Source organism: Rhinoderma darwinii, unplaced genomic scaffold, assembly GCF_050947455.1.
Source record: "Rhinoderma darwinii isolate aRhiDar2 unplaced genomic scaffold, aRhiDar2.hap1 Scaffold_4407, whole genome shotgun sequence".
Lineage (NCBI taxonomy): Eukaryota > Metazoa > Chordata > Amphibia > Anura > Rhinodermatidae > Rhinoderma > Rhinoderma darwinii.
In genome coordinates this window covers 18,569-41,957 of record NW_027463875.1, presented here as the reverse complement: position 1 = coordinate 41,957, position 23,389 = coordinate 18,569, and the positions used below count along the sequence as shown (strand labels likewise).

Genomic DNA, 23,389 nt, shown 5'->3' with positions numbered 1-23,389 from the left:
TCCCAGCAGTGTCACCTTTCCAGTCAGCAGCTCAATGATCTTGTGGGTGAGGTCCAGGGCCTTCTCGTTGTTCCTCTCATGGATCAGTAAGTCAGGTGGAGGCTCTGTGATGGGGCTCTGGGTCCTGCTCCGTACTACTGAAACACCAGGAATCACGCATTCACTGGATTTCTTCTTAACTACATTGCAACCCTGTGTATGAAGAGGGACGTCATTAAAGATCCTGAAATACATTTCGGGAATCCCTCACCTCTCCTGTCAGGTCCCTGTTGTATTATTAGAGTTAAGTCATGTTATATATTTTTTTTAAACCCAAAAAAATGGACCAAAAAAAAGTCATGTGACATCATTCCAAGAATCCCTCACCTCTCCGGTCAGAATGTAGATGATCTCCAGGGTGAGGTTTAATATCCTCTCTGTCATCCCTTTTATGCTCATGTCCATCCCTGGTGGGTCAGTCAGGGACACGGACTATTGTCTTGTTGGAGAAACTATAAGGAGACTTCAACAGGTAATAATATCCTGTCAGCAGAAAAAAATAGGATTTGATCTTTTTACTGATTGGTTATTGTAAAGTATTATTAACCGTTTCTGTCACAGATCTCTTTGGTCATCTGGTAAAACCATTACTATAACTTTGACATAGTGAAAATTATGTTGTAATTCGAGGTTCGCTATGATAAAGACAATTATTTTACTAAGTTCATTGAACCCTATAGATCCCGTGTAACAACGACGGATGTAATAGAATATATTTAACATTGAACCTTATTTTACGCTGGTGTGAACGGGCAGATTAGTGTCCGTAACAAGCACCGATAATTGCAGGTCAATCTGGGCTCGTTTAAAGGCCCTGTACAAAGGCTAATGTAAACTGCATAGGAATGAACGATCAATAATTCCTTAGCGACATGTCACGTATATTTATGTGACAGGTGCTAAGGAGAAATATGGATCAGACTCCGCCAGCTCCATCCACAATGGGTGCCGGCAGTATGTTACAACCAACACCTAACTGCAACTGCCGGGATCAGAGATCACTGATTCCGGTGGTTGAACCACTTAGATTCCACAGGCGATAGCGACATCTATGCCATTTAAATCCCCCTCCAACAGCCCACCAGCGGCCATGTGATGCAATCGAAGGGTGCCGATGGTTCTCATGGCAGCCAGGGGCCTAATTAAGAAGTGGGGGGTAGGAGAGGAGTGAGAGGGGAAGGAGAGAGAGAGGAAGAGGGGAAGGAGAGAGATAGGAAGAGGGGAAGGAGAGAGGAAGAAGGGAAGGAGAGAGAGAGGGAGGAAGGAGAGAGGAAGGAGAGAGAGAGAGAAAGAGGGGAGGGGGAGAGAGAAAGTGGGGAAGGGTGGGAGGAGAGATAAAAGGAGGGTGGGAGGGGATAGAGTGGAAGGGAGAGGAGAAGGGAGGGAGGGGAAGGGAGAGAGGGGAAGGAGAGAGGGAGGAAGGGAATAAGGGAGGGGAGAGAGTGCAAGGGAGGTTGAAGGAAAGGAAGGGAGGGGAAGGAAGGGAGGGGTAGGAAGGAAGGGGAAGGAAGCGAGGGAGGTGAAGGAAGGAAGAGAGGGGAGGAAGGGAGGGGGCGGAAGGAAGAGAAGGACGAGAGGAAGGGGAGGGAGGAAGGGAGAGGGAGGAAGATGGAGGTAGGAAGAGCGGATGGAAGGAAAGATAGGGAGGAAGGGGAGAGTGGGAGGGAGGAAGGGGAGAGGAGGCAGGGAGAGGGGGAAGGGAGAGGGAGGAAGAGGGAGTAGGGAGAGGGAGGAAGAGGGAAAAGGAAGGGAGGGGGGAGGAAGAGAGGGAGGGAAGGAAGGAAGAGAGGGAGGGAAGAAGGGAGTGAGAAAGAACGAGGGAGAGAGAAAGAGGGGAGAGGGAGGTAGGAAGAGCGGATGAGAGAGAGGGAGGAAGAGGGAGTAGGGAGAGGGAGGAAGAGGGAAAAGGAAGGGAGGGGGGAGGAAGAGAAAGGGGAGGAAGAGAGGGAGGGGGAGGAAGAGAGGGAGGGAAGGAAGGGAGTGAGAAAGAACGAGGGAGAGAGAAAGAGGGGAGAGGGAGGTAGGAAGAGGGAGAGGGAGGAAGAGGGAAAAGGAAGGGAGGGGAGAGGAAGGGAGGGGGAAGAAGGGAGAGAGGGAGAAGGGAGGGAGAGTGTAAAGGATTTGCCAGACACAGCTTCTGTGTCAACGCCCGTGGTTAATCAGTCTGCACCTGTTCTTAGGTCTGCTACAGTGACTCGTTCTGCTACCACTCAGGCTGGTAGGCTGAGGAGTGGGAGAACCCATCACAGCCTGGCCAGACGGTCCTAGCTCCTGCCCTTGGTCTACTTATACAGTGAAGGAAATAAGTATTTGATCCCTTGCTGATTTTGTAAGTTTGCCCACTGTCAAAGACATGAACAGTCTGGAATTTTTAGGCTAGATTAATTTTACCAGTGAGAGAGAGATTATATTTTAAAAAAAACCTGATAATCACTGTGTCAAAATCATATATATTTATTTGCATTGTGCATAGAGAAATAAGTATTTGATCCCTTTGGCAAACAAGACTTAATACTTGGTGGCAAAACCCTTGTTGGCAAGCACAGCAGTCAGACGTTTTTTGTAGTTAATGATGAGGTTTGCACATGTTAGATGGAATTTTGGCGCACTCCTCTTTGCAGATCATCTGTAAAGGATCTGCCAGGCACAACTTCTGCACCTGAGTCTATGTCTCTGAGACTGACTCCAGCTTCCACCACTCAGGCTGGCAGGCTTAGGAGTGGGAGAGCCTATCACAGCCTAGCCAGACTTAGCCAGCTCCCGCCCTCTGTCTATTTATACCTGCCTTTCCTGTTCCTCCTTTGCTTGTGATTCTTCTCGTGTGGTTTCTTGGCCCAGCTACAGCTTCTGACTATTTGATCCTGCTCCATACTGACCCTGGCTTACTGACTAGTCTCCTGCTCTGCGTTTGGTACCTCGTACACTCCTGGTTTGACCCGGCTCGTTCACCTCTCTTTTTGCTCACGGTGTTGCCGTGGGCAACTGCCCCATTTCCCTTAGCTTTGTGTACCCTTGTCTGTTTGTCTCGTGCACTTACTGAGCGTAGGGACCGCCGCCCAGTTGTACCCCGTCGCCTAGGGCGGGTCATTGCAAGTAGGCAGGGACAGAGTGGCGGGTAGATTAGGGCTCACTTGTCCGTTTCCCTACCCCTATCACTACAAAATCATTAAGATTTCGAGGCTGTCGCTTGGCAACTCAGATTTTTAGCTCCCTCCATAAGTTTTCGATGGGATTAAGGTCTGGAGACTGGCTAGGCCACTCCATGACCTTAATGTGCTTCTTTTTGAGCCACTCCTTTGTTGCCTTGGCTGTATGTTTCGGGTCATTGTCGTGCTGGAAGACCCAACCACGAGCCATTTTTAATGTCCTGGTGGAGGGAAGGAGGTTGTCACTCAGGATTTGACGGTACATGGCTCCATCCATTCTCCCATTGATGCGGTGAAGTAGTCCTGTGCCCTTAGCAGAGAAACACCCCCAAAACATGTTTCCACCTCCATGCTTGACAGTGGGGACGGTGTTCTTTGGGTCATAGGCAGCATTTCTCTTCCTCCAATTTCTCTTCCTCAAATTTTAGTCTCATCTGACCACAGCACCTTCTCCCAATCACTCTCAGAATCATCCAGATGTTCATTTGCAAACTTCAGACGGGCCTGTACATGTGCCTTCTTGAGGAGGGGGACCTTGTGGGCACTGCAGGATTTTAATCCATTACGGCGTAATGTGTTACCAATGGTTTTCTTGGTGACTGTGGTCCCAGCTGCCTTGAGATCATTAGCAAGTTCCCCCCGTGTAGTTTTCGGCTGTACTCTCACCTTCCTCAGGATCAAGGATACCCCACGAGGTGAGATTTTGCATCGAGCCCCAGATCGATGTCGATTGACAGTCATTTTGTATGTCTTCCATTTTCTTACTATTGCACCAACAGTTGTCTCCTTCTCACCCAGCGTCTTACTTATGGTTTTGTAGCCCATTCCAGCCTTGTGCAGGTCTATGATCTTGTCCCTGACATCCTTAGAAAGCTATTTGGTCTTGCCCATGTTGTAGAGGTTAGAGTCAGACTAATTGAGTCTGTGGACAGGAGTCTTTTATACAGGTGACCATGTAAGAGCTGTCTTTAATGCAGGAACCAAGATGATTTGGAACGTGTACTTGGTCTGGAGGAGGCTGAACTCTTAATGGTTGGTAGGGGATCAAATACTTATTTCTCTGTGCACAATGCAAATAAATATATATCATTTTGACTATGTGATTTTCTTTATTTTTTTTTTATATAATCTATCTCTCACTGGTAAAATTAACCTAGCCTAAAAATTCTAGACTGTTCATGACTTTGACAGTGGGCAAACTTACAAAATCAGCAATGATCAAATACTTATTTCCTCCACTGTACCTTCATTTGCTGCTTGTCCTTTGCCTGTGATTCTCTGGTTTCCCTGCTCTGCTGTTCCTGCTTTTCCTATTGAGCTCTGCTTCATATTGATCCTGGCTTTACCGACTACTCTCCTGCTCTGCGTTTGGCACCACGTACACTTCTGGCTTGACTCGGCTTGTTCACTACTCTTGTTGCTCACGGTGTTGCCGTGGGCAACTGCCCCATTTCCCTTAGCTTCTGTGTACCCTTGTCTGTTTGTCTGTCGTGCACATATTGAGAGTAGGGACCGTCGCCCAGTTGTACGCTGTCGCCTAGGACGGGCCGTTCAAGTAGGCAGGGACTGAGTGGCGGGTAGATTAGGGCTCACCTGTCTGTCTCCCTACCCCGTCATTACAGAGAGGGAGGGAGTTAGAAGGGAGGGAGGGGGAAGAAGGGAGGGAAGAAGGAAGAAGGGAGGGAGAGGGAAGAGAGAGGGAAGAGAGAGGGAGAGGGAAGAGAGAGGGAGAGGGAAGAAGGGAGGTAGAGGGAAGAAGGGAGGTAGAGGGAAGAAGGGAGGGAGAGGGAAGAGAGAAGATGGGAGGGAGAGGGAAGGAGGGAGGGAGAGGGAAGAAGGGAGGGAGAGGGTAGAAGGGAGGGAGAGGGTAGAAGGGAGGGGGAGGGAAGGAGGGAGGGAGAGGGAAGAAGAGGCAAGAAGGGAGGGAGAGGGAAGAAGGGAGGGAGAGGGAAGAGAGAGTAGAAGGGAGGGAGAAAGAAGAAGGGAGGGAAGAAGGGGGAAGAAGGGAGGGAGAGGGAAGGAGGGAGGGATAGGGAAGGAGGGAGGGAGAGGGAAGAAGGCAGGGAGTGAGAGGGAAGAAGGGAGGGAAGGGAGAGAAGGGAGGGAGAGGGAAGGAGGGTGGGAGAGGTAAGAAGAGAGGAAAGAAGGGAGGGAGAGGGAAGAGAGAAGAAGGGAGGGAGAGGGAAGAAGGGAGGGAATGAGAGGGAAGAAGGGAGGGAGAGGGAAGGAGGGAGAGGGAAGAAGGGAGGGAGAGGGAAGAGAGAGGGAATAGAGAGGGAGGGAGAAGAAGGGAGGGAGAGGGAAGGAGAGGGAAGGGAGGAGGGAAGAGAGAGAGAAGGGAGGGAGAGGGAAGGAGGGGGAAGAAGGGAGGGAGAGGGAAGGAGGGGGAAGGGAGGGAGAGGGAAGGAGGGAGGGAGGAACAGGGAATGAGGGAGGGAGAGGGAAGGAGGGAGAGGGAAGAAGGGAGGGAGAGGGAGGGAAGGGAGAGAAGGGAGGGAGAGGGTAGGAGGGAGAGGAAGAAGGGAGGGAAGGGGAGGGGAAGGGAGGGAAGGGGAGAGGAAGGGAGGAGGAGAAGGGAGGGTGAAGGAAGGGAGAAGGGGGGGGAATGGAGGGGGAAGAAGGGAGGGGGAGGGAGAGAGGAAAGGAAGAAGGGAGGGAGAGGAAGGAAGGGAGGGAAGAAGGGAAGGAGATAGAAGAAGAGAGGGAGAGGGAAGAAGACGGAAGAAGAGAGGGAAGAAGAGAGGGAAGAAGAGAGTGAGAGGGATGAAGGGAGTGAGAGGGAAGAAGGGAGAGGGAAGAAGGGAGAGGGAGGAAGGGAGAGGGAGGAAAGGGAGAGGAGGGAGGGAGCGAAGGAGAGGGAGGGAGGGAAGGAGAGGGAGGGAGAGGGAAGAAGGGAGGGAGAGGGAAGAGGGGGATGGAGGGAGGGAGAGGGAAGAAGGGAGGGAGAGGGAAGAAGGGAGGGGGAGGGAAGAAGGGAGGGGGAGGGAAGAAGGGAGGGAGAGGGAAGAAGGGAGGGAGAGGAGGAAGAGGGAGGGAGAGGAGGAAGAGGGAGGGAGGGGAGGGGGAAGAAGGGAGGGAAGGAGAGGGAGGGAAGAAGGGAGGGAGAGGGAAGAAGGGAGGGAGTGAGAGGGGGAAGAAGGGAGGGAGGGAGAGGGAAGAAGGGAGGGAGAGGGAAGAAGGGAGGGAGAGGGAAGAAGGGAGGGAGGGGGAAGAAGGGAGGGAGAGGGAAGAAGGGAGGGAGAGGAAAGAAGGGAGGGAGAGGAAAGAAGGGAGGGAGAGGAAAGAAGGGAGGGAGAGGAAAGAAGGGGGAGGGAAGAAGGGAGAGGGGAAGAAGGGAGAGGGAAGAAGGGAGGGAGAGAGGGAGGGAGGGAGAGGGAAAGAGGGAGGGAGGGAGAGGGATAAGAAGGGAGAGGAAGGAGGGATAAGAAGGGAGGGGAAGGAGGGATAAGAAGGGAGGGGAAGGAGGGATAAGAAGGGAGGGGAAGGAGGGATAAGAAGGGAGGGGGAAGGGAGGGGGAAGAAGGGAGGGAAGAAGGGAGAGGAAGGAGGGATAAGAAGGGAGGGGGAAGGGAGGACGGATGGGAGGGAGAGGAAGGAAGAAAGTAAATGACATGCAGAATGGAGTAGTTCCGTACACTGGAGGACAGTAGTGTCACCCAGCAATATACATATAATAAACCTTCCATAACATTACAGAGGAGCAGACACTGCAGCAGGAGGAGCAGGATGAGGTTTCCTCCATTACCGCTGCAGTGACCGCTGTATAATATATCAGGACATCTCTCTGTCAGGAGACTCCGTACGATCACACACCTGACACCCCGGAAGTAATCCTCTCCTCCACCGCGCGTCACTTCCGGTTATCACTTTCTGCTGGCATCCAGCGCGTGACTTCCTGGGGTCCAATCCAAGATGCTTGTCATGTGTACGTGCGCGGCAGCCGTAAAGCAGACGTTTCTTTCCGTGTTGCTGGGGGGCCGGGGTTGCTCGGTCATTAGTAAAGCTTCATTATTTATACGAGGAGAAGAAGAAAAACGCGGGAGCAGCGAGAACACATATAACATGTGAAGTGATGGAGTGACGATATTTAGAATGATTTGATCAGTTTCATTACATTGCGCTGTATGAGGGACTTTGTTACCAACTATAAACCCCCCATGTCCAATGGACGGCGGTTTCTGTAACTGGTTCGAGGCCTGGACCACGTGGTGCCCCCTGGAGTCATTCCTGGATAAAATAATCGAATAGTTGCCCATAGCAACCAATCAGGTTCAAGCTTTCATTTTTCACAGGCCCTTTTGAAAATGAAAGCAGTGACCTCATTGGTTGCTATGGGCAACTACAACACATCCTTTACACCAAAAAATATCTCACATTTCGTGTACTTTTAAGTTTTGAAACGGCTGCGTGACTGTGTTTAACCCCTTTATGACCACCGATACGTTATTAATGGTACTACATCGTTACACTCCTATTAGGCCGGGATCGGCGTTACCTACATCATTACACTCCTATTAGGCCAGGATCGGCGTTACCTACATCGTTACACTCCTATTAGGCCGGGATCGGCGTTACCTACATCGTTACACTCTTATTAGGCCGGGATCGGCGTTACCTACATCGTTACACTCCTATTAGGCCGGGATCGGCGTTACCTACATCGTTACACTCCTATTAGGCAGGGATCGGCGTTACCTACATCGTTACACTCCTATTAGGCAGGGATCGGCGTTACCTACATCGTTACACTCCTATTAGGCCGGGATCGGCGTTACCTACATCGTTACACTCCTATTAGGCCGGGATCGGCGTTACCTACATCGTTACACTCCTATTAGGCCGGGATCGGCGTTACCTACATCGTTACACTCCTATTAGGCCGGGATCGGCGTTACCTACATCGTTACACTCTTATTAGGCCGGGATCGGTGTTACCTACATCGTTACACTCCTATTAGGCCGGGATCGGCGTTACCTACATCGTTACACTCCTATTAGGCCGGGATCGGCGTTACCTACATCGTTACACTCCTATTAGGCAGGGATCGGCGTTACCTACATCGTTACACTCCTATTAGGCCGGGATCGGCGTTACCTACATCGTTACACTCCTATTAGGCCGGGATCGGCGTTACCTACATCGTTACACTCCTATTAGGCCGGGATCGGCGTTACCTACATCGTTACACTCCTATTAGGCCGGGATCGGCGTTACCTACATCGTTACACTCCTATTAGGCCGGGATCGGCGTTACCTACATCGTTACACTCCTATTAGGCCGGGATAGGCGTTACCTACATCGTTACACTCCTATTAGGCCGGGATCGGCGTTACCTACATCGTTACACTCCTATTAGGCCGGGATCGGCGTTACTTACATCCAGGGGCGTAACTAGGAAAGACTGGGCCCCATAGCAAACTTTTGACTGGGGCCCCCCCTCCCCCGGGTGTCAGACAACCCCCCCCCCCCCTTGTAGATAGTGCCTTTTTTACAAACCACCCCCTTTTGATAACGCCATACAGCCCCCCTGTAGATAACGCCATACAGTCCCCCCGTAGATAACGCCATACAGCCCCCCCTGTAAATAACGCCATACAGCCCCCTTTGTAGATATCTACAGAGGGGGCTGTATGGCGCTATCTACAGAGGGGACTGTATGGCGTTCCCTACAGGCGGGGACTGTATGGCGTTCCCTACAGGGGGGTGTATGGCGTTCCCTATAGGGGGGACTGTATGGCGTTCCCTACAGGGGGGGGCTGTATGGCACTATACAGGGGGGGCTGTATGGCGCTATCTACAGGGGGGCTGTATGCCGCTATCTACAGGGGGTCTGGCGTTATCTACAGGGGGGCTGTATGGCGCTATCTACAGGGGGGCTGTATGGCGCTATCTACAGGGGGGCTGTATGGCACTATATACAGGGGGGCTGTATGCCGCTATCTACAGGGGGGCTGTATGGCGTTATCTACAAGGGGTCTGTATGGCGTTATCTACAGGGGGTCTGTATGGCGCTATCTACAGGGGGGACTGTATGGCGCTATCTACAGAGGGGGCTGTATAGCGTTATCTAGAGGGGGGACTGTATGGCGTTATCTACGGGGGGGCTGTATGGCGTTCCCTACAGAGGAGGCTGTCTGGCGTTATCTACAGGGGGGACTGTATGGCGTTCCCTACAGGGGGGTCTGTAGGGAACGCCATACAGCCCCCCCTGTAGGGAACGCCATACAGCCCCCCCCCCCCTGTAGGGAACGCCATACAGCGTCCCCCCTGTAGGGAACGCCATACAGCCCCCACCCTGTAGGGAACGCCATACAACCCCCCCTGTAGGGAACGCCATACAGCCCCCCCTGTAGGGAACGCCATACAGCCCCCCCCCTGTAGGGAACGCCATACAGCGTCCCCCCTGTAGGGAACGCCATACAGCCCCCCCCTGTAGGGAACGCCATACAGCCCCCCCGCTGTAGGGAACGCTATACAGCGTCCCCCCCTGTAGGGAACCCCATACAGCGTCCCCCCTGTAGGGTACGCCATAAAGCGTCATCGTCCCCCTGTAGGGAATGCCATACAGCGTACCCCCCCTGTAGGGAACGCCATATAGCGTTCCCCCCTGTAGGGAATGCCATACTGCGTCCCCCCCCCCTGTAGGGAACGCCATACAGCCCCCCCCCTGTAGGGAACGCCATACAGCGTCCCCCCTCCCAAAAAAATTCGACCTACAGTGTTTCCTAATAAAAGACATGTATCCCCTATCCACAGGATATGGGATACATGTGTGATCGCTGGCAGCGATAGGGAGAAAGGGGGACTGACAGTCCCCCTGAAGTTCTCCATGACTAACCTCTGACTTCCGGCGTCTGCGCAGCTCACTAAAAATGAAAGGAGCGCTGGTCACGCATGCGCACAAGCGGGACCGGCGCTCCATTCATTTCTCCGGAGCTGCCGGCACAAACCCCGGAAGTCCGAGGTTTGTGATGGAAAAAATTCAGGGGACTTTCAGTCCCCGTTCTCCTTATCGCTGCCAGCGATCACACATGTATCCCCTATCCTGTGGATAGGGCATACATGTCTTTTGTTTAATGGCAGAGTGGGGAGATACCTCCCTGCTCTGCCGTACTGTTCAGTGGCGTCGCGCTGTAGCAGCCATAGCGGCTGCTAGCGAAGCCTGCGGCTATGGTGGGGGCCCGTGCCGGTGGGCGACACGGACCCCCTCATGCCGCGGGCCCCATAGCAGCCGCAACTGCTGCTACGGCGGTAGTTACGCCACTGCCTACATCGTTATACTCCTATTAGGCCGGGATCGGCGTTACCTACATCGTTACACTCCTATTAGGCCGGGATCGGCGTTACCTACATCGTTACACTCCTATTAGGCCGGGATCGGCGTTACCTACATCGTTACACTCCTATTAGGCCGGGATCGGCGTTACCTACATCGTTACACTCCTATTAGGCCGGGATCGGCGTTACCTACATCGTTACACTCCTATTAGGCCGGGATCGGCGTTACCTACATCGTTACACTCCTATTAGGCCGGGATCGGCGTTACCTACATCGTTACACTCCTATTAGGCCGGGATCGGCGTTACCTACATCGTTACACGCCTATTAGGCCGGGATCGGCGTTACCTACATCGTTACACTCCTATTAGGCCGGGATCGGCGTTACCTACATCGTTACACTCCTATTAGGCCGGGATCGGCGTTACCTACATCGTTACACTCCTATTAGGCAGGGATCGGCGTTACCTACATCGTTACACTCCTATTAGGCCGGGATCGGCGTTACCTACATCGTTACACTCCTATTAGGCCGGGATCGGCGTTACCTACATCGTTACACTCCTATTAGGCCGGGATCGGCGTTACCTACATCGTTACACTCCTATTAGGCCGGGATCGGCGTTACCTACATCGTTACACTCCTATTAGGCCGGGATCGGCGTTACCTACATCGTTACACTCCTATTAGGCCGGGATCGGCGTTACCTACATCGTTACACTCCTATTAGGCCGGGATCGGCGTTACTTACATCCAGGGGCGTAACTAGGAAAGACTGGGCCCCATAGCAAACTTTTGACTGGGGCCCCCCCTCCCCCGGGTGTCAGACAACCCCCCCCCCTTGTAGATAGTGCCTTTTTTACAAACCACCCCCTTTTGATAACGCCATACAGCCCCCCTGTAGATAACGCCATACAGTCCCCCCGTAGATAACGCCATACAGCCCCCCCTGTAAATAACGCCATACAGCCCCCTTTGTAGATATCTACAGAGGGGGCTGTATGGCGCTATCTACAGAGGGGACTGTATGGCGTTCCCTACAGGCGGGGACTGTATGGCGTTCCCTACAGGGGGGTGTATGGCGTTCCCTATAGGGGGGACTGTATGGCGTTCCCTACAGGGGGGGGCTGTATGGCACTATACAGGGGGGGCTGTATGGCGCTATCTACAGGGGGGCTGTATGCCGCTATCTACAGGGGGTCTGGCGTTATCTACAGGGGGGCTGTATGGCGCTATCTACAGGGGGGCTGTATGGCGCTATCTACAGGGGGGCTGTATGGCACTATATACAGGGGGGCTGTATGCCGCTATCTACAGGGGGGCTGTATGGCGTTATCTACAAGGGGTCTGTATGGCGTTATCTACAGGGGGTCTGTATGGCGCTATCTACAGGGGGGACTGTATGGCGCTATCTACAGAGGGGGCTGTATAGCGTTATCTAGAGGGGGGACTGTATGGCGTTATCTACGGGGGGGCTGTATGGCGTTCCATACAGAGGAGGCTGTCTGGCGTTATCTACAGGGGGGACTGTATGGCGTTCCCTACAGGGGGGTCTGTAGGGAACGCCATACAGCCCCCCCTGTAGGGAACGCCATACAGCCCCCCCCCTGTAGGGAACGCCATACAGCGTCCCCCCTGTAGGGAACGCCATACAGCCCCCCCCCTGTAGGGAACGCTATACAGCGTCCCCCCCTGTAGGGAACCCCATACAGCGTCCCCCCTGTAGGGTACGCCATAAAGCGTCATCGTCCCCCTGTAGGGAATGCCATACAGCGTACCCCCCCTGTAGGGAACGCCATATAGCGTTCCCCCCTGTAGGGAATGCCATACTGCGTCCCCCCCCTGTAGGGAACGCCATACAGCCCCCCCCTGTAGGGAACGCCATACAGCGTCCCCCCTCCCAAAAAAATGCGACCTACAGTGTTTCCTAATAAAAGACATGTATCCCCTATCCACAGGATATGGGATACATGTGTGATCGCTGGCAGCGATAGGGAGAAAGGGGGACTGACAGTCCCCCTGAAGTTCTCCATGACTAACCTCTGACTTCCGGCGTCTGCGCAGCTCACTAAAAATGAAAGGAGCGCTGGTCACGCATGCGCACAAGCGGGACCGGCGCTCCATTCATTTCTCCGGAGCTGCCGGCACAAACCCCGGAAGTCCGAGGTTTGTGATGGAAAAAATTCAGGGGACTTTCAGTCCCCGTTCTCCTTATCGCTGCCAGCGATCACACATGTATCCCCTATCCTGTGGATAGGGCATACATGTCTTTTGTTTAATGGCAGAGTGGGGAGATACCTCCCTGCTCTGCCGTACTGTTCAGTGGCGTCGCGCTGTAGCAGCCATAGCGGCTGCTAGCGAAGCCTGCGGCTATGGCGGGGGCCCGTGCCGGTGGGCGACACGGACCCCCTCATGCCGCGGGCCCCATAGCAGCCGCAACTGCTGCTACGGCGGTAGTTACGCCACTGCCTACATCGTTATACTCCTATTAGGCCGGGATCGGCGTTACCTACATCGTTACACTCCTATTAGGCCGGGATCGGCGTTACCTACATCGTTACACTCCTATTAGGCCGGGATCGGCGTTACCTACGTCGTTACACTCCTATTAGGCCGGGATCGGCGTTACCTACATCGTTACACTCCTATTAGGCCGGGATCGGCGTTACCTACATCGTTACACTCCTATTAGGCCGGGATCGGCGTTACCTACATCGTTACACTCCTATTAGGCCGGGATCGGCGTTACCTACATCGTTACACTCCTATTAGGCCGGGATCGGCGTTACCTACATCGTTACACTCCTATTAGGCCGGGATCGGCGTTACCTACATCGTTACACGCCTATTAGGCCGGGATCGGCGTTACCTACATCGTTACACTCCTATTAGGCCGGGATCGGCGTTAACTACATCGTTACACTCCTATTAGGCCGGGATCGGCGTTACCTACATCGTTACACTCCTATTAGGCCGGGATCGGCGTTACCTACATCGTTACACTCCTATTAGGCCGGGATCGGCGTTACCTACATCGTTACACTCCTATTAGGCCGGGATCGGCGTTACCTACATCGTTACGCTCCTATTAGGCCGGGATCGGCGTTACCTACATCGTTACACTCCTATTAGGCCGGGATCGGCGTTACCTACATCGTTACACTCCTATTAGGCCGGGATCGGCGTTACCTACATCGTTACACTCCTAATAGGCCGGGATCGGCGTTACCTACATCGTTACACTCCTATTAGGCCTGCATCGGCGTTACCTACATCGTTACACTCCTATTAGGCCGGGATCGGCGTTACCTACATCGTTACACTCCTATTAGGCCGGTTTGCGTAAAAACTGCAGCGTGTCTGACCTGGAACCCGCACTACATTCTGTCTGAAAAAATCGCGCCATGTTGTGCGTATTTTCAGACAGATCTTTCGCTGCGGAAAGCCGCAGTAAAAAATGCTCATACTTACCTAGGCTGTTGTTATGGCGACGTGTCCGTCTGGTCTGGCGTTCCTGGATGACACTGCAGCCCATGTGACCGCCGCTACAACCTGTGATAGGCTGCAGCTTTCACATATGATGCAACGTCATCCCAGGAGGCTGGACTGGACGAAGAAACACAGACTTCTGGCTTTTTTTTTTTCTTTCCCATAATTGCGAATACGCCGCAAAAGTCCCAACACTAGGCTTTCTGTTGCGGGTTTTGCATCCCCATTGAATTCTATGGAGAAAACCCACAACGGAAAATCAACTAAAACGCAGCATAAATGGACACGCTGCAGAATTAAGTTTCGCATCGCAGTCAATTTATTAACGTTTACGCTGCAGTTTTTTTCCGCAGCGCGGGCCGGAGCTCTTCTAAATCTCATCCACTTTGCTGCTACTGTAAATGCTGCGGAATTCTCGCACAGAATCCAATGCGGAAATACCGCAGCGTTTACGCTACGCGGGAGCCCGGTCTTAAGCTCTGCGTTCAGCCTCTCAGAATCCCGATAAACTGCAATACGTTACTATTAGCAGAATATCGTGCGAGCGATCCAACCATCACTGGCTCAAATACCCGGAGGGGACTCATAAAAAACAGTCAAAAACAGTTAAATAGTTTATATATATATAAAAATATATTAAAGGTTCAAGAAGAAAACCCATTTTTCCCCAAAAGTAATGTTAATTTTTTTTTTTTTAAATAACAGGTATCGTAGAAGTCCAAATTATTACAATATAACTTTATTTAACCCGCACTGTGAACTCCGTAAATAAATAAAAATATGTGAAGATTTCCTCAAATTAAGGAGAAGGCCTTTAGCTTGACTGTGACAGCAGCAGAGCAGGATTTTGCTGGTCATGGACCATCACAGTGTTTTTTTCCTGTAAGCTCGCAGGTCATTTTCCTTGACTGTCCAATTAAGGCACTTGGCTATGACAGGTTGTAACGTCCGTGGTCGCTGACCACAAACTCCTCCCATCCTGCCGACGCCTTTCTCTCCAGAAATGTCTGCACATGCGTCCGTCCTATTCCGCAGTGACCACTAGAGTGTGCGCACAAGCTAAGTCCAGCCTTAAAGAGCCAGAGCGCACACATGTGTGAGACTGAGCTGATTGCTCCCAGATCACCCTGGACTATAAGAAGGGCCCTGCCTCTTCCTTCATTGCCTGAGCGTTGTTTGTACCTACCCGTGTCTGTCTTTGCAAATGTTCTCTTGAGTGTTTTCCAGTCCCAGTGTTCCCGTTCCTGCTACCTGTATCCAGGGCTATCGTGTTCCTGTGCTGTACAGTGTTGGAGTCCTGTTGTGTCGCCTACTACACCCGCTGGGTTTCATCGCACCTGTTGTCTGCTTGTGCCAGAGTTCCATCCGAGCCTAAACCATCGCTACTGTCTGTATTGCCACTGGTACCTTATCCGAACTATAGACATTGACTTTATACCGTTTGGCCAGCTGCTATACCGCTACGGCCCAGTGGGTCCACACCCCCGTCATGACACAGGTCTTGGTTGGATATCGCTCTCTCCTCTTGGTGGGCCAACCCGATGCGCTTTCAATTGTGAGTGTATCGAGGGGACGTTCTAGTTGGAGTTCCTGCGGGATTTCTTTGACCAAGTATAGCATGAGGTCATTTCCTGTAATCTCTGGGATTCCCACGCTTTTCTTTGTTTACAAGATCTTCAAGCTTATCAAAGAGAATGATCTCTTCGTTTTGCCTCTGGGAAAGGATGATCCACTTCGGCCATAGTGTGTTTGTAGGTGGTGATTCTGGTCCCCACATTTGCAGTTTTCTTGGTATTAGTGCTGATTTGTGCCAACGCTGAATTGATAATTGATAGAGAGATGGAGCATATCTAGGCGCTTGTCAAGCATTGGTAATAGGTGGCGTGAAACTTGCAGCGCCATGGCGGGAGTTTGGTGCTGCTCCGATTGTGGAGAGGATTCCGGGCTCTGTATTGGAGACAGGTTAGGAAAGTGATATCTCCAGTAGTGATAAGTCCAAAAGATGGTGAAAGTAGTTCACAATCAGATCAATGAGAAGGTCAAAGTGGAGGAACGTGGACAAACTTATAATGTTATAGATAAAACACCACACAAAGATGAATTTATCTTTTATTCAGAGTACAGCTGGTGTATTATTATACTTTTATTGGTTGCTCCCCCAACATAATTTATCTTTAAATATTTTCTACCTTAAGTCAGGCTGGGAAACAGGTAATTGGGTTAGAGAGATTTTTAGCTTGGATTGTAAAAACAACGAAGAGAAAAGTAACAGAAAATAAAAAAATAATACAATTATCACCTAAACATATTGGAATGGCCAGATTCCACGTTCTCGGCCTCCCTTTCCCCTAAAATCTTATGGATAATAAACATTCCAATGAAGTAGGGAGATACCCACATGACTCTTTTGAAGATGGTTGCTTCCAAGATAGATCCAATAATGATCTGATTAAAGAGGCTCTGTCACCAGATTCTCAAATCCCTATCTCCTATTGCATGTGATCGGCGCTGCAATGTAGATAACAGTAACGTTTTTGTTTTTTTAAAACGGTCATTTTTGGCCAAGTTATGAGCTATTTCATATATATATGCAAATGAGGTTTGAAATGGACAATTGGGCGTTTTTTTTTCGTTATGTCCAACTGGGCGTGTATTGTGGTTTTAACTGGGCGTGTTTACGTGTATGACGCTGACCAATCAGTGACCAGTCAGCATCATACACTCCTCTCCAATCATTTACACAGCACATAGTGTTCTTACTAGAATGATGTGCAGTCACATACACAAGTGTCCTGATAATGAATACACATGAAATCCAGCCTGTACGTCATGTGTATTCACAATCCTGACACTTCTAAATCTTTTCTGTGAGATTCCCGCAAACCACGCGTAATCTCGCGAGACTACGGAGGTAAACGAGATTTCGTTTCCCTTGCTGGAAATCTCAAAGAAAAGAGTCAGAAGTGTCAGGATTCTGAATACACATGACGTCCAGGCTGGAGGTCATGTGTATTCATTATCAGGACACTTGATTAACATTAATCTCTGTGTATGTGGCTGCAGATCGCTGCTGTGTAAATGAATGGAGAGGAGTAAATGATGCTGACTGGTCACTGATTGGTCAGCGTCATACACGTAAACACGCCCAGTTAAAAACACAATACACGCCCAGTTGTCCATTTCAAAGCTCATTTGCATATATATATAAAATAGCTCATAACTTGGCCAAAAATGAACGTTTTTTTAAAAAAAAACACGTTACTGTTATCTACATTGCAGCGCCGATCACATGCAATAGGAGATAGGGATTTAAGAATCTGGTGACAGAGCCTTTTTAAGGCCCCATGCACACGAGCGTGTTCAATCTGTGATATACGGTCCGCATGTCGGCCGCATTACCCGGACCGAACACAGTGCAGGGAGCCCGGTTCCTCGTATCATAGTTATCTATGACACTAGGAGTCCCTGCCTCGCTGCGGGAAAACTGTCCAGTACTGTAATCAGTAGTTCCGCAGGGAGGCAGTGACTTTTGGCATCGTACATAACTATGATGCTAGGAGCCCGGCTCCCTGCACCGTGTTCGGTCCGGGAAATGCCGCCGACATGCGGACCGTATATCACGGACCGAACACGCTTGTGTACATCGGGCCTAAGCGTTTGTTCTCATGTCCATGGAATGATAATTTAGGTAAATTCACACGAAGATGTGTTGCAAAATTTTCTGCAACAAATCTGCCACGTTTAGGCCCTTTTACACAGAACACTCCTTCCCGATGATTGCCCTGTTTCGATCAGCCCATGTATAAGCAAACGCTCGCTCCTCGACTGATTGTATTATTTACGCAGCCAAAAATATTATTGTTGTCGACAGCAAATCTCCTTGTGTAAATATATAAAGATGAGTGATCGCTCCCATACATAGCTCCTTGTAAAAGGAGCAAACTTGGGCCGATCAAGGACCCGTTGTCTCAGACCTCTTCTGATCACTAGGTTAGAAGCTCAACCGTGGTAGTAGAATTGAAGGTATCCTGCAATGTTCTTTTATAGGTTCATAGCCATTACACTTCCAATCATAAATCACGTCAAGGATTATTTGATCACACCATAGCCAGAAAGTTATAACAACTCCACCCAAAATATATAAAAGTATGTTTACACGTGGCGGATTTGTTGCAGAAATTTCTGCGACTGTCCCATTCATATATCCATGCGAATGCTGCAAAAACAACTACATACAGATGTATGATTTTCTACTGCGTGTAGACGTACCCTAATTCCCCTATTATGTATATACCTTGTCTTCTTCTACAGTTGTTTTATATTGTGAGTAGATGATCATACACAATTACAGATTCACATTCAGTGTACCAACAACATTCCTTTACATACAAAAATTTACATGGTTATCTCCATTCCGCCTCATAGTTTCAGATTCATTATTAAATTATATCTTGCATGACATGATTACATAATCGAAACATCATCCAAGGTTCATCCGAAACATCTTCATAAACGTAATACAAAAAGAAAAAAGAAATAATCCACTGCTGGAACAATATGAGTCAACGGAGATGTCAACAGTCTGCACGGTTAAAGATCTGGGGTGGGAAAAAGACCTGATCTGCACTTATATCCCCCACAGTGTGGTCAAAAAATGGCTTCTCCTCTATCCGAATTTCTTGATGGTCAATTAGATCTGGTTTCTGGGTAAAGCATTTCTCAAAATCTGAACTTGTAAACGGCTTCTCCCCCGTGTGAACCTTTAGATGTAGAACGAGACCTGCTTTCTGGGTGAATTCTTTGCCACATTCGGAACATGAAAATGGTTTCTCCCCTGTGTGAATTCTCTGATGTCTAATAAGATAGGATTTCAGGGTAAAACAGTTCCCGCAAACTGAACACGAAAATGGCTTCTCCCCCGTGTGAATTTTCTGATGTTGAGCTAAACTTGATTTCTTGGTAAAACATTTCCCACATTCCAAACAAGAAAATGGTTTCTCCCCGGTGTGAATTCTCTGATGGTCACCAAGATCTGATTTATGAATAAAACATTTTCCACATTCGGCGCATGAAAATGGCCTCTCCCCTGTGTGAATTTTCTGATGTTGTACAAGGACTGATTTTCGGGTGAAACATTTGCCACATTCGGAACATGGAAATAGTCTCTCCCCCGTGTGAGTAATCTGGTGTTTAACAAAATCTGTTTTCTCTGTAAAGATTGTCCCGCAGTCCGAACAAGAAAATTGCCTGCAGTCCGTATGTAATCTCTGATGTTTAACAAGAATTGATTTCTTGGTAAAGGATTTCCCACATTCCGAACATGGAAACGGCCTCTCCCCCGTGTGACTCCTTTGATGTGCAATAAGATTTGACTTATTGGCAAAACATCTTCCACATTCCAAACAGGAAAATGGTTTCTCCCCCGTGTGATACCTCTGATGTTTAACAAGATCTGATTTATTGGTAAAACATTTCCCACAGTCCAAACATAAAAATGGCTTCTCCCCCGTGTGAATTTTCTGATGTCCAGCAAGACTTGATTTCATGGTAAAAGATTTGCCACATTCTGAACAGGAGTATGGCTTCTCCCCCGTGTGAATTCTCTGATGCTGAACAAGAACTGATTTCTGGGTAAAACATTTCCCACATTCTGAACATGAAAAAGGCCTCACCCCTGTGTGAATTCTCTGATGATGGATAAGGTATGATTTCCGGGTGAAAAACTTCCCACACTGTGAACATGAAAACTTCTTCAGGCCTTTATGAATTATCAGATGACTACATAGACCACCGTTCTGGGTAAGACATTTCCTACATTCGGAAGATGGAGGCTCATTGACTCCTGTGTGTGTCTTCTCATGGTTAAGAAGATGTGCTTCCCGTGTAAAACATTTCCCGCACTCTGAACAAGGAAATAATTCACACCCTCCGTGTTCGGTAATTATATCCGATCTATGAGGAGAAAGTGGTTCTTGGTTAAAAGGATTAGCCAACATATCTCGGCTGTGATGTCCTGGATAAATCGTTTGGGTCATTGGGTTTTCTCCTGGAGAATATGGTCTGTAATATTTTTCTTCCAATTCGTAATCTGTCAATGAAAGTTTTCCTTTGCTGCAGTCGTCTGTTGAGAAAAAATATATTCGGTCTAAACACTATAACGGCATAACAGTTATCTATAAGTTTCTGTACCCCTTGGTAATGCAAAACACAAAACAGGACATATGCAGTTAACCTATTCAGTACCAAGGATATGACTGTTACATGTCGTGCCGTTTTACTGCCGGGACAATTTTCACAATTTTGACAGACAGCACAAATAAAACCTGAGATATAAAATAATAATAATTAAAAAAATCATATACCCTCATACCCATACATTTTATAAATGTAGAAATCTGCCACATTGTGAAAATGCCACCCAGCGCTCCACACTCATGGGTGATTTTATATTTTTTTTAATCAAAGTCGTTTTATAAAAATAAAATGGATAAAAATTCCCGTGTATGGCTAAAAGGTCGGAGTCAAATGCAGAAGTCCTCCTAAAAATATTTGCGCAAAATCATCACATAGCCTCCCTGTTTGGTAACAAAGGATTATAACATGAAGATAAAGGCCCTTTCACAAGGGCCAATGATCGAGCAATCGAGCATTCATATCAACGATTGTTCCCGACCATTGTTGATCGGCGCTTGTTTTCATGGTCCAGATCGGGCCGTGTAAGAGGAATTTAAGCTCCTGTATCACAACCGCAGAATAAAAATCAGCCTGTTACGCTAAGTTCTCCGCCTGCACAGCCTTCCAGTGGCCCCAGCAGGTGATACAGGAACTTTTCTTTATGTTTTCACCCTCCGTTACCAATCGGTGTGGATATGTGCTCTCGGATTGTCACATTTAGGAGAGGTTAGGCTTTTTTTTCTACAAAAGGAGCAGTTGGATATGTAATCACCTCCTGAGCCCAATCCAGACATGGTTGAAGCTACGACCATCGGGAATGAATGAAATATTAGAGACTATCATGTAACAAAGAAAGAAAATAGAACACAGTGACATCCTGTAGTCAAGTAAAATCCCTACAACCTGTAAATGGTCTATACGGGGCCATTAGCGGAACTTAATACCACTCCTGGTGGCTAACCAGAATATTACATCTTGAAAATGGTCTATACCTTCCATTGTAAAGGCTCTTTTTGACCCTCATAGTTTTCCATAGAGTCTTCCATGTGCTGCTCCATCCTTACGAACACAGATACAATGTGTAATGATAGAATATATAGTTTACTATAATTATCCAGGACATCCTCTCCAGTCCTGCCATTATGTGTATATTTGTTGCTGTTATCATAGTTTCCTTCTCCCCAATGGTTTTATACACAATATATCCTTCCGGTTTTTGAGACAAGGCTTAAAGGGTAACAAAATGTTCCACAAACTTCATAGTAATAGGTCAGAAGTTTTGCTCGGTGGGGGTCCGAGCACTGAGACCCCCACCGATCGATAAAACGAAGCAGCAAAAGCACTCATGTGAGCGCTGAGCCGTTTAGTTTCTGGTCTGCTTTTCTCCGAAAGCCGATGTATCGGAGTACGGACTCATAGACTTTCTATTGAGTCCATACATCAACTGCTCAGCTTTCCGAGAAAAGCCGAATAGAAATCAAGCGGCTCAGTGCTGACATGAGAGCTTCTGCGGCTACGTTTTATCGATCGGTGGTGGTCTCAGTGCTCGGACCCCCAGCGATCAAAACTTCTGACATGTCAGAAGTTTGTTGAACGTTTAGTTACCCTTTAAAAGGAGGTTTAAAACACAATATACTGCAATACAATAGTATTGCAGTTTATTGTGTAAGCGATGCAACCATTTTTAAAAAAAATTGAATGTACAAATTTTTTTACTAAAAGTTCAAAAAACAACAACATATTTCCATTAAAAAAAAACGCATTAACATAATTGCCATAAATTCCGCATGGTGAACGCCATAGGAAGAAAAAAAACTTGACAGAATCATTGCTGTTTTCTGGTCACCTCGCTTCCCCCCCAAAAATGGTACAAAAAGTGTTTAACACGGTACCAATTAAAACTACAGCTCGCCTCGAAAAAAACAAGCCTCACTCCGCTCCACCGACAGAAAAATAAAAAAGTCAGGCTGGATTCACCCACAGCGTTTTGCTAAATTTTTGGACGCTTTTCGTGGCGTCTTTCTTTTATACAGTTTTAAGGCCTTATGGCTCTCAGAATACGGTGACACAAAACTTTTTTTTAACAATTAGGCTCTATGCACACGACCGTAAAACCGCGGACTGTATGACGGTCCGTGGTTTTACGAACCCATTCGGTTCTATTTGTTTCGGACACCTTTCCATATAGCTACGGATGGGTGTCCGTGCCATAGAACCGTGTCGGGAATTATGGAGCATGTCCGTTTTTTCGTGTTTTACGGGCCGTGCTCCTTTACTTGGCCAGCCGTGCCCACAATCGTGGGCTGTGATTACGGGTACAGTCGTGTGCATGGGGCCGTAGATTTTTCTTTGTAAAAGTAGTAGATCATGAAAAAAAAGCATTTTGGTATGGCCGTAATCGTATTGACCCGCAGAACAAAATGAACATGTTATTTTAACCGCACGGTGACGACGTAAAAACGAAAACCCAAAGAAAAATGGCAGAATCACTGTTTTTTCCATTTCACCCCACAAAGACTTTTCTTTCAGTTTTCAGTACATTAAATGGTGCCATAAAAACTACAACTCATCCCGCAAAAAAAAAAACCTCTATGGTTATGTAGATGGAAAAAAGTTATGGCTCTTGGACTGAAACAATGGAAAAACGAAAATGAAAAAAATGGAAATTGGCTGAATCTCCAAGGGGTTTAGTTTATATTATGTTACTATATTACTGAATGTGTCACCTACTAAATATAACCTAAACCAAAGACTTGGATGTATCTGGCCTCTGTCGGGCGGTATACGGCAGGTATACAGTTTTTATGCTGGAAAGAGTAGGGTAGTTGACTACTACTAGTTATTCTATCCAGAGGCTCCCAGTAAAAATCACAGACGTGGAACTTATACATTTTTTAATATAGTAACCTATGGGTGACGGATGTCAATGTATGGCATCCGACACATGCACACGTCATGGGTCTTTCAAAAGATTTTAATGGGGGTTTTTCCCCGAGCGACATTGATGACATATCCACAGGATATGTTATAAATGTCAGATAGATGCAGGTCCCACCTCTGGGACCTGCACCTACCTCCAGAACGGAGACCCCGCTTTTTGTGCGTAACATGCAAGCTCCGTGTAGGGTCCATGGCCGCGAGCCATCGGGTTTACTCACCTCCCGACGCCCGCAGCCATGGATCCGTGAGTGCTGGTCCCCATCTCCTTCCTAGGAGACGCCAGCGCTCACTTCCGCTCCGTTCTGCTGTGTCCCGTGCA

The 23,389-nt window shown here is 48.8% G+C and overlaps 1 protein-coding gene across 1 annotated transcript in view; it reads right to left on the bottom strand.

Moving 5' to 3' along the window:
• LOC142714180 (uncharacterized) overlaps positions 1 to 23,389 on the bottom strand; it is a 49,836-nt gene that overhangs the window by 9,123 nt on the left and 17,324 nt on the right. The window contains exon 6 of the mRNA XM_075848644.1: positions 18,623 to 20,077. Coding sequence (XP_075704759.1) covers positions 18,623 to 20,077 — 1,455 coding nt within the window. The remainder of the gene's footprint in view (positions 1 to 18,622; positions 20,078 to 23,389) is intronic.